We start from the raw sequence: 16537 nt of genomic DNA, 5'->3' as shown, positions 1-16537 counted from the left end.
CTGATTGATAAAATTACTCCTAACTCCACTATTTATAAACATGAACAGGAATGTTGCTGCTACCTTGACGATAGCAACATGTAAGGAGTTTTGGGTGTAATTGCCTCTTGATTTACAAGTCTAATTACATCATATCCCACTTAATGCTCTTTTTAAGTACTTCTTTTTATTCATCAATCGATGGATCTATCTATCTTTGTAGGGAACATGAGCAAAATAGGCGGCCCAATACACTTGCAGGACTATTTAATATATTTGGCAACTCGACTAAACTGCGCCATGTGTTCCTCCAAAAAATGTCTCACGTCAAAAAAAAAAACGTTCTTACACAATATATGTGTGTGTGTATATATATATATATATATGTGTGTGTGTGTGTGTGTATATATATATATATATACACACACACAGTATATCAAAATGGCTACAAGTCATAACAGCTTCATGAGGACAACCCAAACAAAAAATAGAATTCCAAAAATCTTTCAAAAAATGTCAAAATATCTAAGTCATAAAAGCTTAATGTGGACAAAACTACATAAAGCATACAAAAAGTAAATTTGCACAATGTATGTTAATGCATCTATTTAAAATATGTGCGTGACCTATAAGAAATATTCAAAATGACCAATTAATGTCGAGACATCTGATCGTGTGGTAATTTGTCTAAATAAATAAAGAATTCGCTATTTATTATATTTATTTGTATGCGTTTGTATCGTAGTCTTAGAAGACAGAATTCTAAGTCCCAGAATCACTCCCCCCACCCCCTTCATGTGATCCCATGGTGCACCTGTCTGCTTTTGCACGTGCGAGTAAACTCCAATCCAATATTCCTTCACGGCACGGTCTCAAACAGCTCCGCTCTTGTTGGAGGTGAAATTGCTTCAGCCGACTGCCGCTTTTCAGGTAAATAAGTGTTACGGAGTTTTCAGCCATTTTAGATATGATTGATAATTTTGGTCAGGAATCCAACCACGTTGCTGCTTTCATTAGCTGGTGACTCAAAGTGCCAATTCAAACTTTCCAGTGCCATACCCTACCTAGTCTTCACGATTCACTTGTGTGTGTGTGTGCGCGCGCGCGTGGAATTACTTAAGTGATAATGAGTATTTTCTTACGCGCTGTGTTTCAGGTGTTTGTCAACGTCTCCATCGACAGTCTCATCAGCGGCGTTTTATTCGTCCTTTTCGGTAAGCAATCTAATAGCACAATTACAGTTGCTGGATAGCATTTTTATATCCATGAATGTATGTTTGTAACCAACCCCCCTACCCCATCCATGGTGTCATTGCAACTATAGGCCGTCCGTTCTCCTAAATAGGCCCAATTAAAAGTTGTCATTAAATGATTGATGTAAATGTTCCTTGAAAGTTTTTTATTGTGTTCTATAAATGACTCAAAAAGCTGAGGTAGTTTCGGACAGCTATTCGGGAACCGGTTTCTGAAAATCATTCATTGAATTTCTGAGGTGACGTGCACACCAAACAAGATGTGAAGAATGTGCCATTTTTAATTGACGTTGCGGCATCCAGACTTCCTGTCCTGCATCGGTGGCATATTTTTAATTGTCACTCAAAAGGAATTTTAAGATGTAGCGTTGAGAACTTTAATTTGTACTTATTTATTTTAAAATGTTTGCATCTGAATATCAAGCTAGCTAGCTCGCTTGTCGCTAGCTAGCTACCTAACTAATCATAGATAGCTTGTGGATAAATTCGGTGTTTATCTGCCAGGCCAAACTGGGATGGACGCCATCTTCTCTGGCTGTAGTGAGTGAGGTTGGATGGTGCCTTATCACTTCACTTGAAACAAAGACAAGCTCTCTTTTTTGTGTTATTTGGCATTAATATTTAAGTTTCCTTTACTGCCCCAGATTTATCAGCAAACTGGGGATGTTGTTTGTGGCAATGTTGGAGATATTTGTAAAACAGTTTTCTGCTTTACTTTCTCTTAAGTAGTTCGACCTGACCTCGTAGAATATTACTGTCTTCAAGACTTACAGTCTTCAAGTTGTGTATTGTCGTACCAACTATATGAAGCGGAGGTGAATATTTTATGGGCTGTTGAAAACAAGGTGAAATTGTCTGGTCAGCTCCAAACAGTATATGCCCAACAACTCAAGGACATAAAATCCACCCCACCAAATTCGCAGAGTAGTATTTTGGTGGCAGTGCCCGGCTTTGAGGATGTTTCCTCAGCTGGATCAGGGATTTCAGTCAAGGTTGAGGGAATCACAAATTGACAAATGCTGATGAATTTTGGCACAAAACCTCAAGGCTTCTGTTAGAAAAAAAATGAGAAGGAAACTTTTTGACCCTTGTTAACATAGTGGAAATTGACAGTCTGTTAAAGTATTGACCCAGTTGATGAAAATAATCTCTCACTCTATTGTGTAGATAAGCAGTATTTCGGTAGTTTGCATTAATGGTTCTCGCTAAAGTAAAGTTTTATAATGTGCGACTGTCTTATGTAACGTCAGGCATGACTTCTGTGCGAACTCTGCTTTGTGTGATTAGAGATTAGAGGATATTTTTCTTGTCCTGTTTCCTTTAATTCAGGTTTACAAAATCGGGTGTGTTTGACAACATCAAGGTGTTCAAACTCCTTGTGAGGGCCATTGTGACTGTAAAGCCAAATACATTTACGTATGAATCTATTTTCTACACAGTTTATCCAGTTCAGCAAATTGATGACTAGTTGTGAAATTCAAGGCCAGGAAAATCTGTTTGTTGAAATACAGTATTTGTACATTCATTTTAAAATGAGGATTGATAACCAAAATGCTTTCAATATGCCAGTGGTTTTAAATGTGAAGACACTGTGCCAATTTTAGTATTACAGGTATAGCAAGAAACAAAGCGTCCAGCATCCTAGTTCTTTCAGTTTCAGTCCACACGGAATGCCTCTACTTTAGCGTCATTGTAGGCATGCAGCTCAAAAGGGAAGTTGTACAGTATCTACCTATGTTCATATCTATATGCCAAGCAGTGCAACATTTTAAAAGAAAAAAAAACATTCCCGCTTTGAGTTGGACGTGGCGAATTAAATTATTAGTATTGATTACTGTGATTATTTTTGTAACATTTGACATTACAGATTGTGTAAAGTTAATTCAGAAATTTGTTTCCAAATACAATATGGATGTTTGACGATAACCACTGAAGACGCACAACACTGAGAACTATGTAGTATTCAGGGCACATTTGGAAATATGCTAAAAAGACACACTGCTTCACTTTGACCATTTGGAATCTCAGTGTTGTTAAAATGTGCTGTTTGGTTATTCAGAATGCACCAAAATGGAGTGTCTGGTTAGCATTCTAGGCAATTGATTTCGAACATTTTATTAATGGGAGGGGTGTGCGTTCTTTCTCTCCAAAAACACGCTCGGAGAAGTGCACAGGTGTCAGATTTTGTGCAACTGTTGTCACAAGAACGTCAAGCAGCTCGGTCTTTACCTTTTTTGTGGTCGTCTATAATTTTCTTTCTAATCTCATCAGACAACGCTCTCTGTCACTTCTCCAGTCCATGTTTAGTGTGGTACACACCACGTCACCAAACAGTGCAGTGGCTACTTATCACCCTTAAATAGGCCGACTGACTGACATGTTTGAGGACGTGATTAGGCCTGTCATGATAATTATTGTATCAATTCATTGCTCGGTAAGAAAAAAAAAAGTGTCTGGTTTTGTATGATGTAAAGATTGACACTGACTGAAGATATGTTTTACTGCAATGACGGTTTTGTTTGCAAAAAGCAGTGGCTGACAAAACGGGTCAATTATTTTGTTGAACTCAAACATGTTATGGCCCTTAAATTTGGGTGGCACTTCCCACTTTTGGGATCCAGAAATTGCACACTAAATTTCGGACCATATTTGGAGGCCCTCATCTGTTTATTGTGGAAGGTACAGACCTGGAAGTTCTGTATCTGTATTCCAGCCCTGTCTATCAGAATCTGCACTTAAATACAGTATAGCATCAATGTACTATTTTTAGAGAGATTAACCCTTTAAAAGGGGATTTTTTTTTAAATGACACAACAATTGCAGGCCAAGTATAGTATTGAAGTTTAAAAAAAAACTTCTATCATGACAACACTAATTTACAGTTTGACCCTTGCTGTGTTCCTTGTACACTTGCGCGTTGCGTAAACATACAGGTATGCTTAGACTGTCGATGCAATCGCTGTGCTAAAAATGTAGTCAAACAGGATTTGAACGCCACACTGAAGACTCTGCCTTCATAATCTTGATGTTGTCACCCAGTTTATGGTCCTGTGACCAATTAGAGGAGAATGATGTCGCATTATTTCTTGTGACACTTGGTACTGCTTGGGGAATTTTTACAGAACACAAACCAAATCCGTTGGGATACTGCTGTTACTTACAAGTCCATCTACTGATTTGGGCTGAATAGAAAAACTCCATGTGGGAGAATCCAATTTTCTTGGGGGCCTTGCTTGTGTGAAAATTACTTTTGGTTGCTGCCGTTTACGATTGCAAAGCAAAACGTGTGCACGGCTGCTTATTTTTTAATGTAATTATTTTTATTTTCTATTCAAAAGAAATTTTGTGTCAGTGGTCTCCAACTATTTCTCCTCCATGGACCGGTTCATAAAAGTCCATACTTTTTGGGGACTGCCAACCGACATGGGGTTGGAGTGGGGTTGCTGTCTGATAATGTGCTACAACACCAAATGTTAATCCACTCTATTTTTTTTCTAGCAGCGCCAACACCATAACTAGGGTAATTAAAGCACTTTGATATTGTCACTATGGTAATGCTCAAACATGCAGATGACACAACAGAACAATTAAAAAAAGAGTCTGAATGATAGAAAAATCACAAAACCGGGGTATTTCGTCGGTTATAAAAATTAGCAAATTATATTAGCAAGTGTGGGCTTCCCTGCTAAAGCTGCTGCCTCCGTGGCCTGGTCCCTGATAAGCGGTAGAAAACGGTATGGTATGGGATTAGCAGCATGCTCCTGAAATACACCAACACAGAACAGAACAAAAATAAAGTGCATGAAAATATCTCGCCATAATGCCAGATGAAGAGCCGCTCGCTCCATATTGTGCAGAGTGGGCTTGTTGCGGGGAAATCAACTGTCACCGTAAATCCATATTTCAAATAGGTCTTCCAGTATTGTCCGTGAAATGCACCTTGTCTCATCACTGGGCCTTTTCACCGTTGCACAAAAAACCCAAATACATACCTTGTGCGCTAATATTAGCGTTACACAATCGTGACAGTGAGTATTTTGGCATGGGTCAAGAGTCCATCAATGACGGGTGTAACGCAGAGAATCCGGTTTCAAAATATGTTTCAGCCTTGAATGATGAATACTTTTTTTTTTGTTTTTAAAAAAATTATTATTCTTTCATCTATGCAGCCTGCCACTCCCCAGTGGTTAGGGACCACTTGATCAAATTAGCAATATCACAATATCGGGGTGTAACGATATGTTTTTTTGACCGATACAATACATATCGATGTCAGGCCTAACAATTCGACATGAAGAAATATTTCGCTTTTTTTTTTTTTTTTTGGAATGATACAATTCAATACGATGAAGGCGATTTCGATATGGTAACAAGGGCATTTCTGTAAATAATTTAAAGCTGTTTCATCGGATTGTGTTTTCAAACCAACTCAGCTTTACTGATTCCAAAATGTAAAAAAAAATATTTTTAAATTCCTTTCGGCATAAGCTTGTTCTCTTAATATTATTGCATGAAACAAAGTCGATCAAAACAAGCTACCGGTAGTTCTCTTTTTATGCACTAATTAAACAGACTAAGATGGTTCTGGTGTTGAATTAAAACATCAATATAAATGCAATGAATTGCTTTATATAAATGAGCTATGTTCAACATCTTCTTTCTGTGGAAGAAAAAAATATATACACAAGTACTAAACTTGTATATTTTCACATTAAATAAACCTACTGCTGTGATTGTTCTGCATAAAGATTGATGTAATAGTAAACAATTTTGCCAAAGGCTGCCAAATCCTTTTTCAAAAACATCAACTGGTCTACATGGTGTGGCAACAAGACTCTTCTCTGCGAACTTCCACAATAAGAAAGAATTCTTTGAGCATGAGGAGAGTTATAATCAAGTTTTTGAATCAATAAGGCAGCAACGCCTTTGTTGCTTTGTGCCACGACCCTGTACGGTTAGCCACCGCTGAGTCATTCATTCGGTTTTGTTTCTGCTTGTGATGCCATGGTGACCCAGATATGTCAACAGAGTTGCCTTCCCGTTACATATCACTTGGCAGTTGCAAAGGCGAGATATGGCAACCGTCTTGTCAAGACGACCACTTTTCTTGGAGATTACCAAAACGTTTCCGCTGAAACAAATCTATTGCTTCGTCTTAAAAATGTCCTTCCTCGCCTCCATGATCGATGTTGATCTATTGTTATGTATCAATGTTGCGTATGACATCATTTCCTGTGCCGATCAGAGACAAGCAACAAATGAATACAACTTGGTTCAAAATAATATTCAAAGCTGGATAAAAAGGGCATTGGGGACGTGGAATACAAAATAATTTTGTTCATTCAATCCATCAATAACTTATAAAAATGTGTGGCCACCCTCAATTTGCGCCTATCTTGTGCCTATTGATTTTGTTCGGTAGCGGAGCATCAATACATTATAATATAATACATACAATTATGTGGCAGGTCAGATTTGGCCCCTGGGCCTTGAGTTTGACACCTGCATTAAATAGATGTATTGTTCAGCCTATATCACAACACTGATGGTGATCATTGGAGTGTATATTTGTGTATACTTGCGGTGCTGTGAAAAGGTGTTTGCCCCCTTCCTACTTGTACTTTTTTGCAATTTCCCGAATTTTAACCCTTTCATGCACCCTGTAACGTAACATTGTAAACTGTCCGATGTAGTCACTGCTGTCCGCGAAAGGGTTAATATTCAAGATCATAAGGTCCTCAAACAAATGTAAATATCACATAACACTAGTAAACACAACATGCAGTTCAAAAATGTTGGTTTGATTTATCAAGAGAAAAAAAATATATCAGACACCTGGCCCTGTGGAGGAAAACTGCTGTCTCCCGAAACCTTAGAATTGGTTTTGGGCCACCCTCAGGCAAAAATTGAAATTAAGTGTTTTCTGTAATTGGCATTGAGTCTTTTCCAACTTTTTTCATTTTTGCACAATTGCTTTAATTCAGCAACACTTGAGGCTTTTCAAGCATGAATGGCCAGAACATTTCAATCCAACTTGAGACCAGACTTTGACTTGGCTCCAAAACCTTTTAATTATTGACACCTTGTCAGTCACGGCCTTTGATTCTGACTGGTTGTTTTTCCTCAAGTGTGGTGGTTTTCTTAAAAATTCAATTGAAAGTGCCAGAGAGGGATGGTTTTTTTTTCCCCATAAATGAATTTACTGATCTACTGATGTCAGGTCATCATCACAATTTAAAAAAATATGAAACAAAAGTGATTCTTTGAAAAATTGAAAACATGCCTTTTATTCATCTTACGTTGCTATTATGAACATCAATAACATGTCTGTCTTGTCTGCTGTGTGAGATTAATCTTGTTCGGGTTGCGTTCAAGTGCAACTTGAATGTGTTTTGACATGTTGGTTGGAAATGGGGAGGAGATTGGGCTGATGTGGAAACTAAGCGGTGTGTGGGAAAGTTTTTGTGTTGTTGAATATTACTGCTGTGACTTATTCGTTCAACATGTTATTGATCTGATTCTCTGCTCCGTCTCCATTTACTCTCTCACACCCACGTACTTGTAGTAGCCCCGCATTGGACGGATGCTGTCTTATGAGCAAAGTGAAGCACAAAGCAGTGACTTGCGAAGCAATGTTGCTTCGTGGGGATGCTGCCTGTTGGGAACTGGTCGTCAATGGGGGTGGGCGCAAAGGGTGCTGTTGACTACCCAAGTTCGGAGACTCTTGACTCTTCACATGCTGCTTGAATGCACATCAATCCTTTTTCGGATGCCGCCCCTCTACGCGCCCCCCTCTTTATACACCACTGGCGTGAAGCCACCGCAAACGGCAGCAAATTCTAGTATTATCTGCTTCTCACCACACACACGCATGCCCCACTGAAGCATTCAATGACTTCCCAGGTGGAATGAACTATTTTGCATTTTTGCAAGGTAAGGGGTGAAGTTCCTGCTGTGTGGAAAAGCCGTAAGTGTCCAACTGGTTGAATTACATAATTTATCCTTGGTCAGGTCCCGGAATAGAAATGCTGTAAGAGTTTCAAAGGAACTGCCACCTACTACAATATAGTTTACAGATGAGCTACCCTAGCCTTTTCTCATTTCATTTTTTTGTGAGACACCCCCTTAAAATTAACTCGGCTGTCAGCTGGTACCCTGAAACCTTGTACATATCACTTAACTGTCGGCACAAATATTACTGTATTGATATTTTTGCAACCATTAAGAGATGAGAGCAATCTCATGTACTTGCATGGACTTTGCTTTTAGCCGCAATGTAGTGTCAGCAGGTTTGTGTCACAATGAAATGAAATGTGATTGGTGATTAAAACACTAACTGTCATATTACTTTGACCCGATTTTGCAAGATTCCAATGAGAAGTCATTCGTAATTCATTTGTACCTTGTGGTGCTAAATTATTTTGTTCCCCCGATGGCAGAGCTGGCAGGCCTGTTGGGTGAGGTGAAGAAGTCATCCACTTTCAGCCCCACCCAGATACTTGCTCCTCAGTGACATGCACCTGTCTGGCAAGCACATACCCACTCAGGTGTGGCCTTGCTCTTCATGCTGCATTCGGCAGAGTTGTCGAAGGACTAGGCTGTCGAAAGCTTAATGGAGGCATTTGTTTTTCTGTTTTTCCACTCTTCGTTTATCCTGGGGGAAAGCTGAAGGCATTTTGTTTGGACTGTTTGGAGGACCGGTCATCACACAGAGTGAAAAAGGTGCGTTTGAATGAAATATTTAATAATAATACAATTTGATCATTGTATGGTTACATTTTACAGGCTACTTGCTCATGTAATGTAACCGTTTTTTTCTATTTATTTATTTATTTTTTTAAATCAAGTACAACTTTACTGTCAAATTTCATTTCTGTGCTGTATGTTTCACATACAGTACATTTGACAATAAAGTTTATCCAATCCAATCCAAATGTGCTGTATGTGTAACAGTAGTAGCTTCCGTTTGACCATTAAGGAATCTGAACTTTGACGACAAATATATCAGCAGTATGTCGTGGGAGCATATCTGTGATATTTAACAGCAGCTTTCTAATTGTGTGGATCTATTCTTTATCTATCCTAAACCGGAAAGCAATTGGAAAAGAAGCCAAAGTTGATACTTTTTCATATACAGTATATAATAATAATAATATGATGTTCTCCCCGGGCCTGCGTGGGTTTTCTCCGGGTGCTCCGGTTTCCTCCCACATTCCAAAAACATGCATGGCAGGTTGATTGGACGCTCTAAATTGTCCCTAGGTGTGAGTGTGGGCGTGGATGGTTGTTCGTCTCTGTGTGCCCTGCGATTGGCTGGCAACTGATTCAGGGTGTCCCCCGCCTACTGCCCGAAGACGGCTGGGATAGGCTCCAGCACCCCCCGCGACCCTAGTGAGGATCAAGCGGTTCGGAAAATGGATGGATGGATGATGTAAGGCATGAATCTTGCAGTGAACCCCCCACCTGGTCATGAGTCACTGTTCACTATTTACACTTACTTGTCGTTTTTTTCTTTGGAACTGATCCTCCGTTTTTTTTTTTTTTTTTAAATTAAAAAAACCCTATATGTGTCTGAGGTATATTTTTATACTCTTACGGCAAAGCCCCGACTAATAAAGAATTAATATTTGGTATAACGGAAGTATATGTTGGAGCGATACAGCTCGATTGCTGAAAATCCTTCGATGTTAGGGAGGAGCCAAGTTTGGCTTGAATTGTTAGTGCAAGTCATGCAGTCTTTGCAGCATTTGTTCTGGCTTTGCTGAGTTGCGGTTGAAAAGCTCATTTGTAAGCTGTTTCTTTTTAAGGGAAATAAATGTAAGACAAGTTTGAAATCATAGTTTTGCTGTTTAGATTTTAACCCTTTCAGGGACCACGGTCACCGCAGTGGACAGCTTACGATGTTATCGGGGTGCATGAAAGTGTTAAATTGGTTATATAGATATGACCCCCCCTCTATTTGTGACGCACTTTGACACCAATCCCCTCCGAAGAGTGGGGGCTTACTGTAATAGTCAGTTGGCTATTGGCAAAATGGTAATTTCCAAGAACTCTTTGCATGGGTGGCATTCATCCATGGACATTTGTCAGGGCTAATTTTGTAGATCTCTAGATCTTATACAGACTTGTTTTTGTTGTTGTCTTTACACAAATCTGCCCCACATTTTGTGAAAATGCTGTCAACTTCATACCAGGTCTGTCCAGTTATATGGAATGTGGGTGAGAAGTGAAGATCAGTGGGGGCAGGCTAATTTGACAAATGCTGCTTCTTGCTTTCAAAGTATTCGATTTGAAAGGTCCACAGGCCTGTATTTGTACTGTAATTACTGTGATCAGTTTCATGTATATGACCTTTTGTTTTGGCGCTTTGTCACTGGACTTGGTTTGAAACATTTATGGGTACTCTTTTAGTTGATGCTTGCTCAAATGTTACAACTTTATTTCAGCATGATTTTCAACAGAATTATACAATGGTTACACATCAACAAAATAATGTAGTTTTGGTGTTACGATGTTTGTTTTTTTTTTTTTCTATTCATAGAGTTGTTCATATCATGCCACTACATTTTTTTCTGCCCATTTAGAGCTGCTGTACCATTGTCTAATGATAAGAAAATGTGGTGGTAGCCTTTGAAGTTCTCAGAATTTCTACAAGTCCACCATGCTCAAGGATGAACAATTGCACTTGGAGAAAAGGGGCTTTGTCCAAATTTATAGCAACTTAGTATGCCACCACAGCCAAAATTTTACAGCTTTCAAAAGCCTCGAGTCTTACGTATACGAATGGAGACTCACCAAAGTGCCTACAGCCCTCAAAAACATTGGAAAAAGAAAATTCTGGTCTTTTATTCAATGTTGATACAATTTCATAGTTAACACTGTTTAGTCAAAAGATTTCTTATTTTCAAATCACAGTTTTGCCAGGGCATCCCAATTATCCGTTATTACTGCGGTTACCTTCTTTTGAAATGATAATTTATTAAATCACCATGTGTAGTATTTATGGTATTCAATTCTTTCATGCACCCTGTAACCTGATAACATGATAAGCTGTCCACTGTAGTAACCGCTGTCCCTGAAAGGGTGAAATATATCAACATTTCAGAACAAATATTTGTTGAGTGCATCCAGTAAATGAAATGAAACTGACATTTTTGCTACTAGTTGTAACTCTCGTCTGTTGCCTTTTGTTGACCCTCCACAGTGCCCTTTACTGTGCCGTGACACACAGCAAGTCCTCAGTCCTGTCACGCTAGACATAACAGCCATGGACCCTCAGGTGTGCCCGCTCCCGCTTAGTAGCAACCAGTCATTGATATCGGTCCTTGACAAATCCCCAGCCAGTGTATACAAACCTGGCCACTCCAGGAGCAGCAGCACTGGCTCCTCCAAACATTCAAAGCAGGTAACTCAAGTGCAAAATCTGGTTGCTCATTTTTTATCGAGATGTAACACACCTGATGTCTAGAATTACTTTTTTATGCTTTTTTTTTTTTTTTATAAAGAACTTTTCATCAAGTAGTTTAATGTGCCCTCAATTCAGGTGCATGTTACATTATTTCCAAACAGCTTTTAGTGTCGTAGGAAAAAGTGAAATCCTCCAACTAAAATGTCACAGTTGAAATTAGTCAAATGATTTGAGTCGTTTTTATTTTTTGTTTTTTGCCCCCCCCCCCCCCCCCCCGTCCCACATCCCATAACACTTCCAACAGACAGCTATACCTTTTTGAGCATGTGTGAAAAGATTACTTGCTGGAGTTTATTTTACTCTTCAAGTAAACACTTTTAAGGTGTGGTAAGTCTGTCTCTCTCTCTCTCTCTTTCTGTCTCTCTCTTTCTTTCTGTCTCTGTGTGCCTTTCCGAATAAGTTGATGAAAATGTATATGTCCTCGATGCAGTCTCGTAACTGGGAAGTGATGGAGGACTTGCAACAACTGGAACAGAATTCTGTTCCTGGCTCCTCTCTGGATCTCAGTATTCCTGGGATATGCGAGGGCTTTTTGATGAAGAGGAGGAAATACCCACTCAAGGGCTGGCACAAGGTCTGTACAGCTCGATAAAACTTGCCCAAGTAAACATTGACTGAAAATGAGTGGATTTGTTTTGACGACGGTCTCGCTTATATTTCAGAGATACTTCATGTTGGAGAAGGGAATTCTGAAGTATTCAAAGACACAGCAAGATGTAAGCAATTAATACTGTTACTTTCTGTATGAAGAGAGCTAGCCATCAACTCTTTTTCACCAAGGACTATGGAACTTGTGTGTTGTTGGACTAGGTATGGTATACCTCGGTTTTTTGCTTGGACATACTTTTACGTGGGGGGTGGACTTTTAATACTTGCTCCGTTCCAGACTTGGCCTTTACATCGGTTTGCAAATGATTGTGGTTAATACCGGCGTCAGACTTCACGATTGTAGCCCAATTTTTAGCCGACAGAGGCTGTCAGAGACCAACGTCTCGTAACAAATTTGGAGCCGTCTTGACACATCATAGCCCGTGTAGTGTGACACACTCAGACAATTAATCAAGGGGCCACTCAGTGTGGTCGCGGGCAGCCATTTGCTCATCCCTGAGAAAGTTGGATTAGATGGCTGGATAAATAACTGCTCCATGAGGAAAATTTGATTTGCTAGCTTGATTCTGTTTTTCAAAGCTTTCCAAATGACCCATGTTTATGACACGAGTCAATGGTTAAAAAAAAAAGAAGCTTTGATTAACCCACCCACACCCACATGAACACAAGCATACATATGATCACATGTGCATATTCGTGATTTGGGCATATTGACTCTGGTACGGGACATCAACCATGATTTTTTTATTTTTTTTATTCCGGGTGAAAACTTTAGCAGATGATATTGATCATATTGATTTGTTATCGTAAAGCTGTGGGTGATTTGTGATGAAAAGTAGTCAGGTATTAAGTTACAGGTTGTGGGTTTAGGCCTAGTGCACGAGCTACATCTGGTAACCAGCAGCCTGGATGATTTTTATCAGCCCACACGTTTCTTTGTAAATGTTATACAAAATGAATGAGTCCTCCAGTAAATGCAATTCAAGAGTCACCGTCCATTCCCTTTTTCTGAAACTGACCGCGTGAAGCCAAACATGTATCCAGTGACCTGTGTCATTTGTTTGATAGCCATCAAAAACTTGACCAGGAGTGAGCATTGGCAGTCCATTCAGCTATATTACGACTAGTTTTCGACTTAACTCTGTGAACGTTTTTTTAGCCAACTAATTTGAAAGCAAATGAGTACGAAAAACATGAGGTAGATTTTGCTGGTCCGTCATTTGCCAGCGGGCAGATCACCCATCTGTCATCGTTATTTCCAGCCGTCTAAATCTGTCATCGTCAGTTCGCCCCTCCGCCATCGTCATTTTGACCACGCTTCAGTCATTGCTTGATTGCAGTTTGTCACCACCACTTTAGGACCGTCAGATCATCCTATTTTCTTTTTCTTCTTTGTCTTTCTTTGTCTTCTTTTTCTGCTTTTATACACATCAGCGATAGCCAGTTGATGCAGGTGACTTGTTACGTTACATGCATTCAGAGCACAAACATTTATTCTCCTCTAGTAAAGAACCACATCTTGCGCTGATGCCCACAATCGTTTTATTGCACGTCCATTGTGGAACACCGTGGTAAGTAGAAGAAACACTTAATCAATAAACAAAATCCATGTAAACCAGTTGTAGATAAATCAGAGATCGTCTATCACACAATATTACGCTCTTGTTGCTCTCTCACTCTCAAGGTCAAGGTCATCTTTATTGTCAAATATGTTTATGTATTACATGCTGCATAGATGAAATTTCTTCCTCTCTATCCTCCTCAGTGCAAACATGCTGTGCATTAAACACACAGCTAAGACAAGATAGCAGCTAATGTAATGTGAACAGTATAGACAATATAAACAATGGCACTTGTGGCTATTGTGGGTAAAGTGAGGAAGTGCATTGTGCAATATGCAATGTGCAATACGCAGATGTCGGATGATGAGGGGAGGGTCATAGTCTGTGACAGGAGGCATTCATGCGCCTCGCACTGTCCGGCGTACGTTACACAAACGAGAAAGTTATTCTCAACATCTTCTCAAAATGAATCAATTCAGACAGATTTAACAGAAAACCATCACCCTAAAGGTTTGTATGCTAATAAATACACCGATCTAAAATATTAGACTCAAACCATTGTAATTTATGTTGTAATGGAAACCATTCGAAGGTAACACGAGTGCCAGGTACAAGCTGACACACAGCCAAATAAAGTTAAAAAAAACAGGAACACACGCACACACAATGTGGTGACTGGTGAAAGTCACCAGATTGACTCAGTGTTCAAACTTTTTTTTTTTTTTAATGTGTCAGGACGAGGAGCCCCTCCCTTCTCTGCTCCGCTAGAAACCACCTCCGTGTTTTCACTCGCATGCAAGACATTCAACTGAATGTTTCCGCCATTAGTCATCAAAACACCCTCGTTACTGATCCAGTCAGTGAGCTTTCCGGTGACTGATGAAAAACTGCTTCCATCAGTGCTTAGTCTTTCAGTTATTTGAAGTTTCCTGTCATTAGTTTTTCGCCAGCAAACTGTGTGTCCGTCTCTGACGGTCTGACGGACCTTGCATCAGTTCTGACGGAATGTCCACCTCCGGTAAAAAGCACCTGAAGTGCTTCATGTTCATACTTGCCAGATTGAAGCACACCACATTTCAGACTAAAGGGCTACCATGAAAGCTAATATTGACTACTATTGACAATAGTCAAGACGATCCATGTGCATCTCCATTCCAGCCAGAAAACATGATTGATGGCATCACAGTTTGGTTGATTCATGTCGGGTTCTCCAATATTTTAAGGGCTGCTTCTTGGACACTGATTAATGTGACGGGTGAGCAGTTTCGTACATACTTCTGAAACAACAAATTTCCTCCAAATATCGACCATATGGGTGATCCCTGGTTTAATGGCTCGTGCAATGCTTAATTTTGTTCCTCATTTTGTTTTATAGATTCAAAGAGGAAAACTTCACGGCTCGATGGATGTCAGTGTTGCTGTCATGTCCGTTAATAAAAAGTCAAAACGTATAGACTTGGATGCTGGAGACAATCTCTTCCACCTGATGGTAATTTTCAAAGAGCAGCTGATTGTTACATGAATTCAGAGGAAACACCATCACTTTAGACCAGAGGAAGTTGTTTTCTTGACTTTGTAATATTTCGTCGCTGACCTACGAAAAAGATGTATGGCCATTTTTGTCACTTTTGAAATTGGTACGTTAAACAGGTGTCCAAGTTTTGGATATCCCATTAATGGAAAACATTTAAAAACTGATCAAAATGGACATACGTGTTGTTCACAGGTCAGTGTCGATTTGTAGAGGTGCAATGATTAATCGGTTTTCAAATGAATCGATAGTTTTTGAGAATAAAGTACCGTATTGGCCCGAATATAAGACGGTGTTTTATGCATTGAAATAAGACTGAAAAAGTGCTGGTCGTCTTATATTCGGGGTCTAGACATTATACCCATTCACGAGGCTAGATGGCGCCAGATATCATTGAAGCGAATACTGAACTTGACTCCCCAGGCCAAAGCGAACCCCTGTCACGAAGAATAAAAATAAAAATAGTGGTAGCACGAAGAAGAAAAATAAAAAATAGCGGTAAGAAAATAATAGAAGAGACAACAGAAAATGGAGAAACTTCGCGACAATCTGGAGAAAAGTGGGTCGAAGATCGGCCAGGTTAACCGGCAGCTGAGGAGAAGTTATGTGCAAACTTCAAGATGCTTTTTCTCTCAAATATATTGTTTTAATCATTTGTTTCAGATGTAATTATTTTCTGTATAAAAATTAATTTGGTGTTCAAAAAGTATTTTTTCAAACCTGAGTCTTGAAAAAGAGGGGGTCGTCTTATAATCAGGGCCGTCTTATATTCAGGCCAATACGGTAATTTCTTTAGAGACCAATTTAATTTCAACTTGTTTTTTTATTTGTGCCTCTTAACAGTAGATGGTCAGATTCCGGGCTGATAATCTGTGTTGGATCAAAATTTTAGTTCAAAAATGATTTACCAACATTTGCTTCACTTGAACATTTTTGTTTATTTTTTGACATATTTACTGACAAAGCCACTTACTGAATCATAATCAGTTTGTCAATATGAGATGGTGTCCTGTTTTTGAGTAAAGGGACGGAAATTAAAACTTTTTGTTAGTCCAATTCATCAATTATTTAACACAATTATCATTTGCAGTAAATAGATACATATGAATAATAAATAAGACTAAAACATGTCTAC

The 16537-nt window shown here is 39.2% G+C and overlaps 1 protein-coding gene across 4 annotated transcripts in view; it reads left to right on the top strand.

Annotated features, from left to right (window-relative positions):
• Positions 1–819: 819 nt before the first annotated feature.
• LOC147193317 (oxysterol-binding protein-related protein 7-like) overlaps positions 820–16537 on the top strand; it is a 31703-nt gene continuing 15985 nt past the window's right edge. For 2 of the 4 annotated variants that reach the window (XM_086132306.1, XM_086132305.1), the window contains exons 1-8: positions 820–909; positions 1136–1193; positions 8672–8779; positions 8898–8954; positions 11437–11637; positions 12131–12274; positions 12363–12416; positions 15247–15360. In XM_086132306.1, the coding sequence (XP_085988432.1) occupies positions 8747–8779; positions 8898–8954; positions 11437–11637; positions 12131–12274; positions 12363–12416; positions 15247–15360 (603 nt within the window). In that variant the 5' untranslated portion in view covers positions 820–909; positions 1136–1193; positions 8672–8746. The remainder of the gene's footprint in view (positions 910–1135; positions 1194–8671; positions 8780–8897; positions 8955–11436; positions 11638–12130; positions 12275–12362; positions 12417–15246; positions 15361–16537) is intronic. The other 2 variants (XM_086132308.1, XM_086132307.1) reach the window with 2 other exon arrangements.

Source organism: Hippocampus guttulatus, chromosome 16 (genome assembly GCF_054856545.1).
Source record: "Hippocampus guttulatus isolate MCC_2025c chromosome 16, RoL_Hgut_1.0, whole genome shotgun sequence".
NCBI classification, from domain to species: Eukaryota; Metazoa; Chordata; class Actinopteri; order Syngnathiformes; family Syngnathidae; genus Hippocampus; species Hippocampus guttulatus.
The sequence above is the reverse complement of the archived record's forward strand: the minus strand, read 5'-3'. Positions and strand labels throughout refer to the sequence as shown.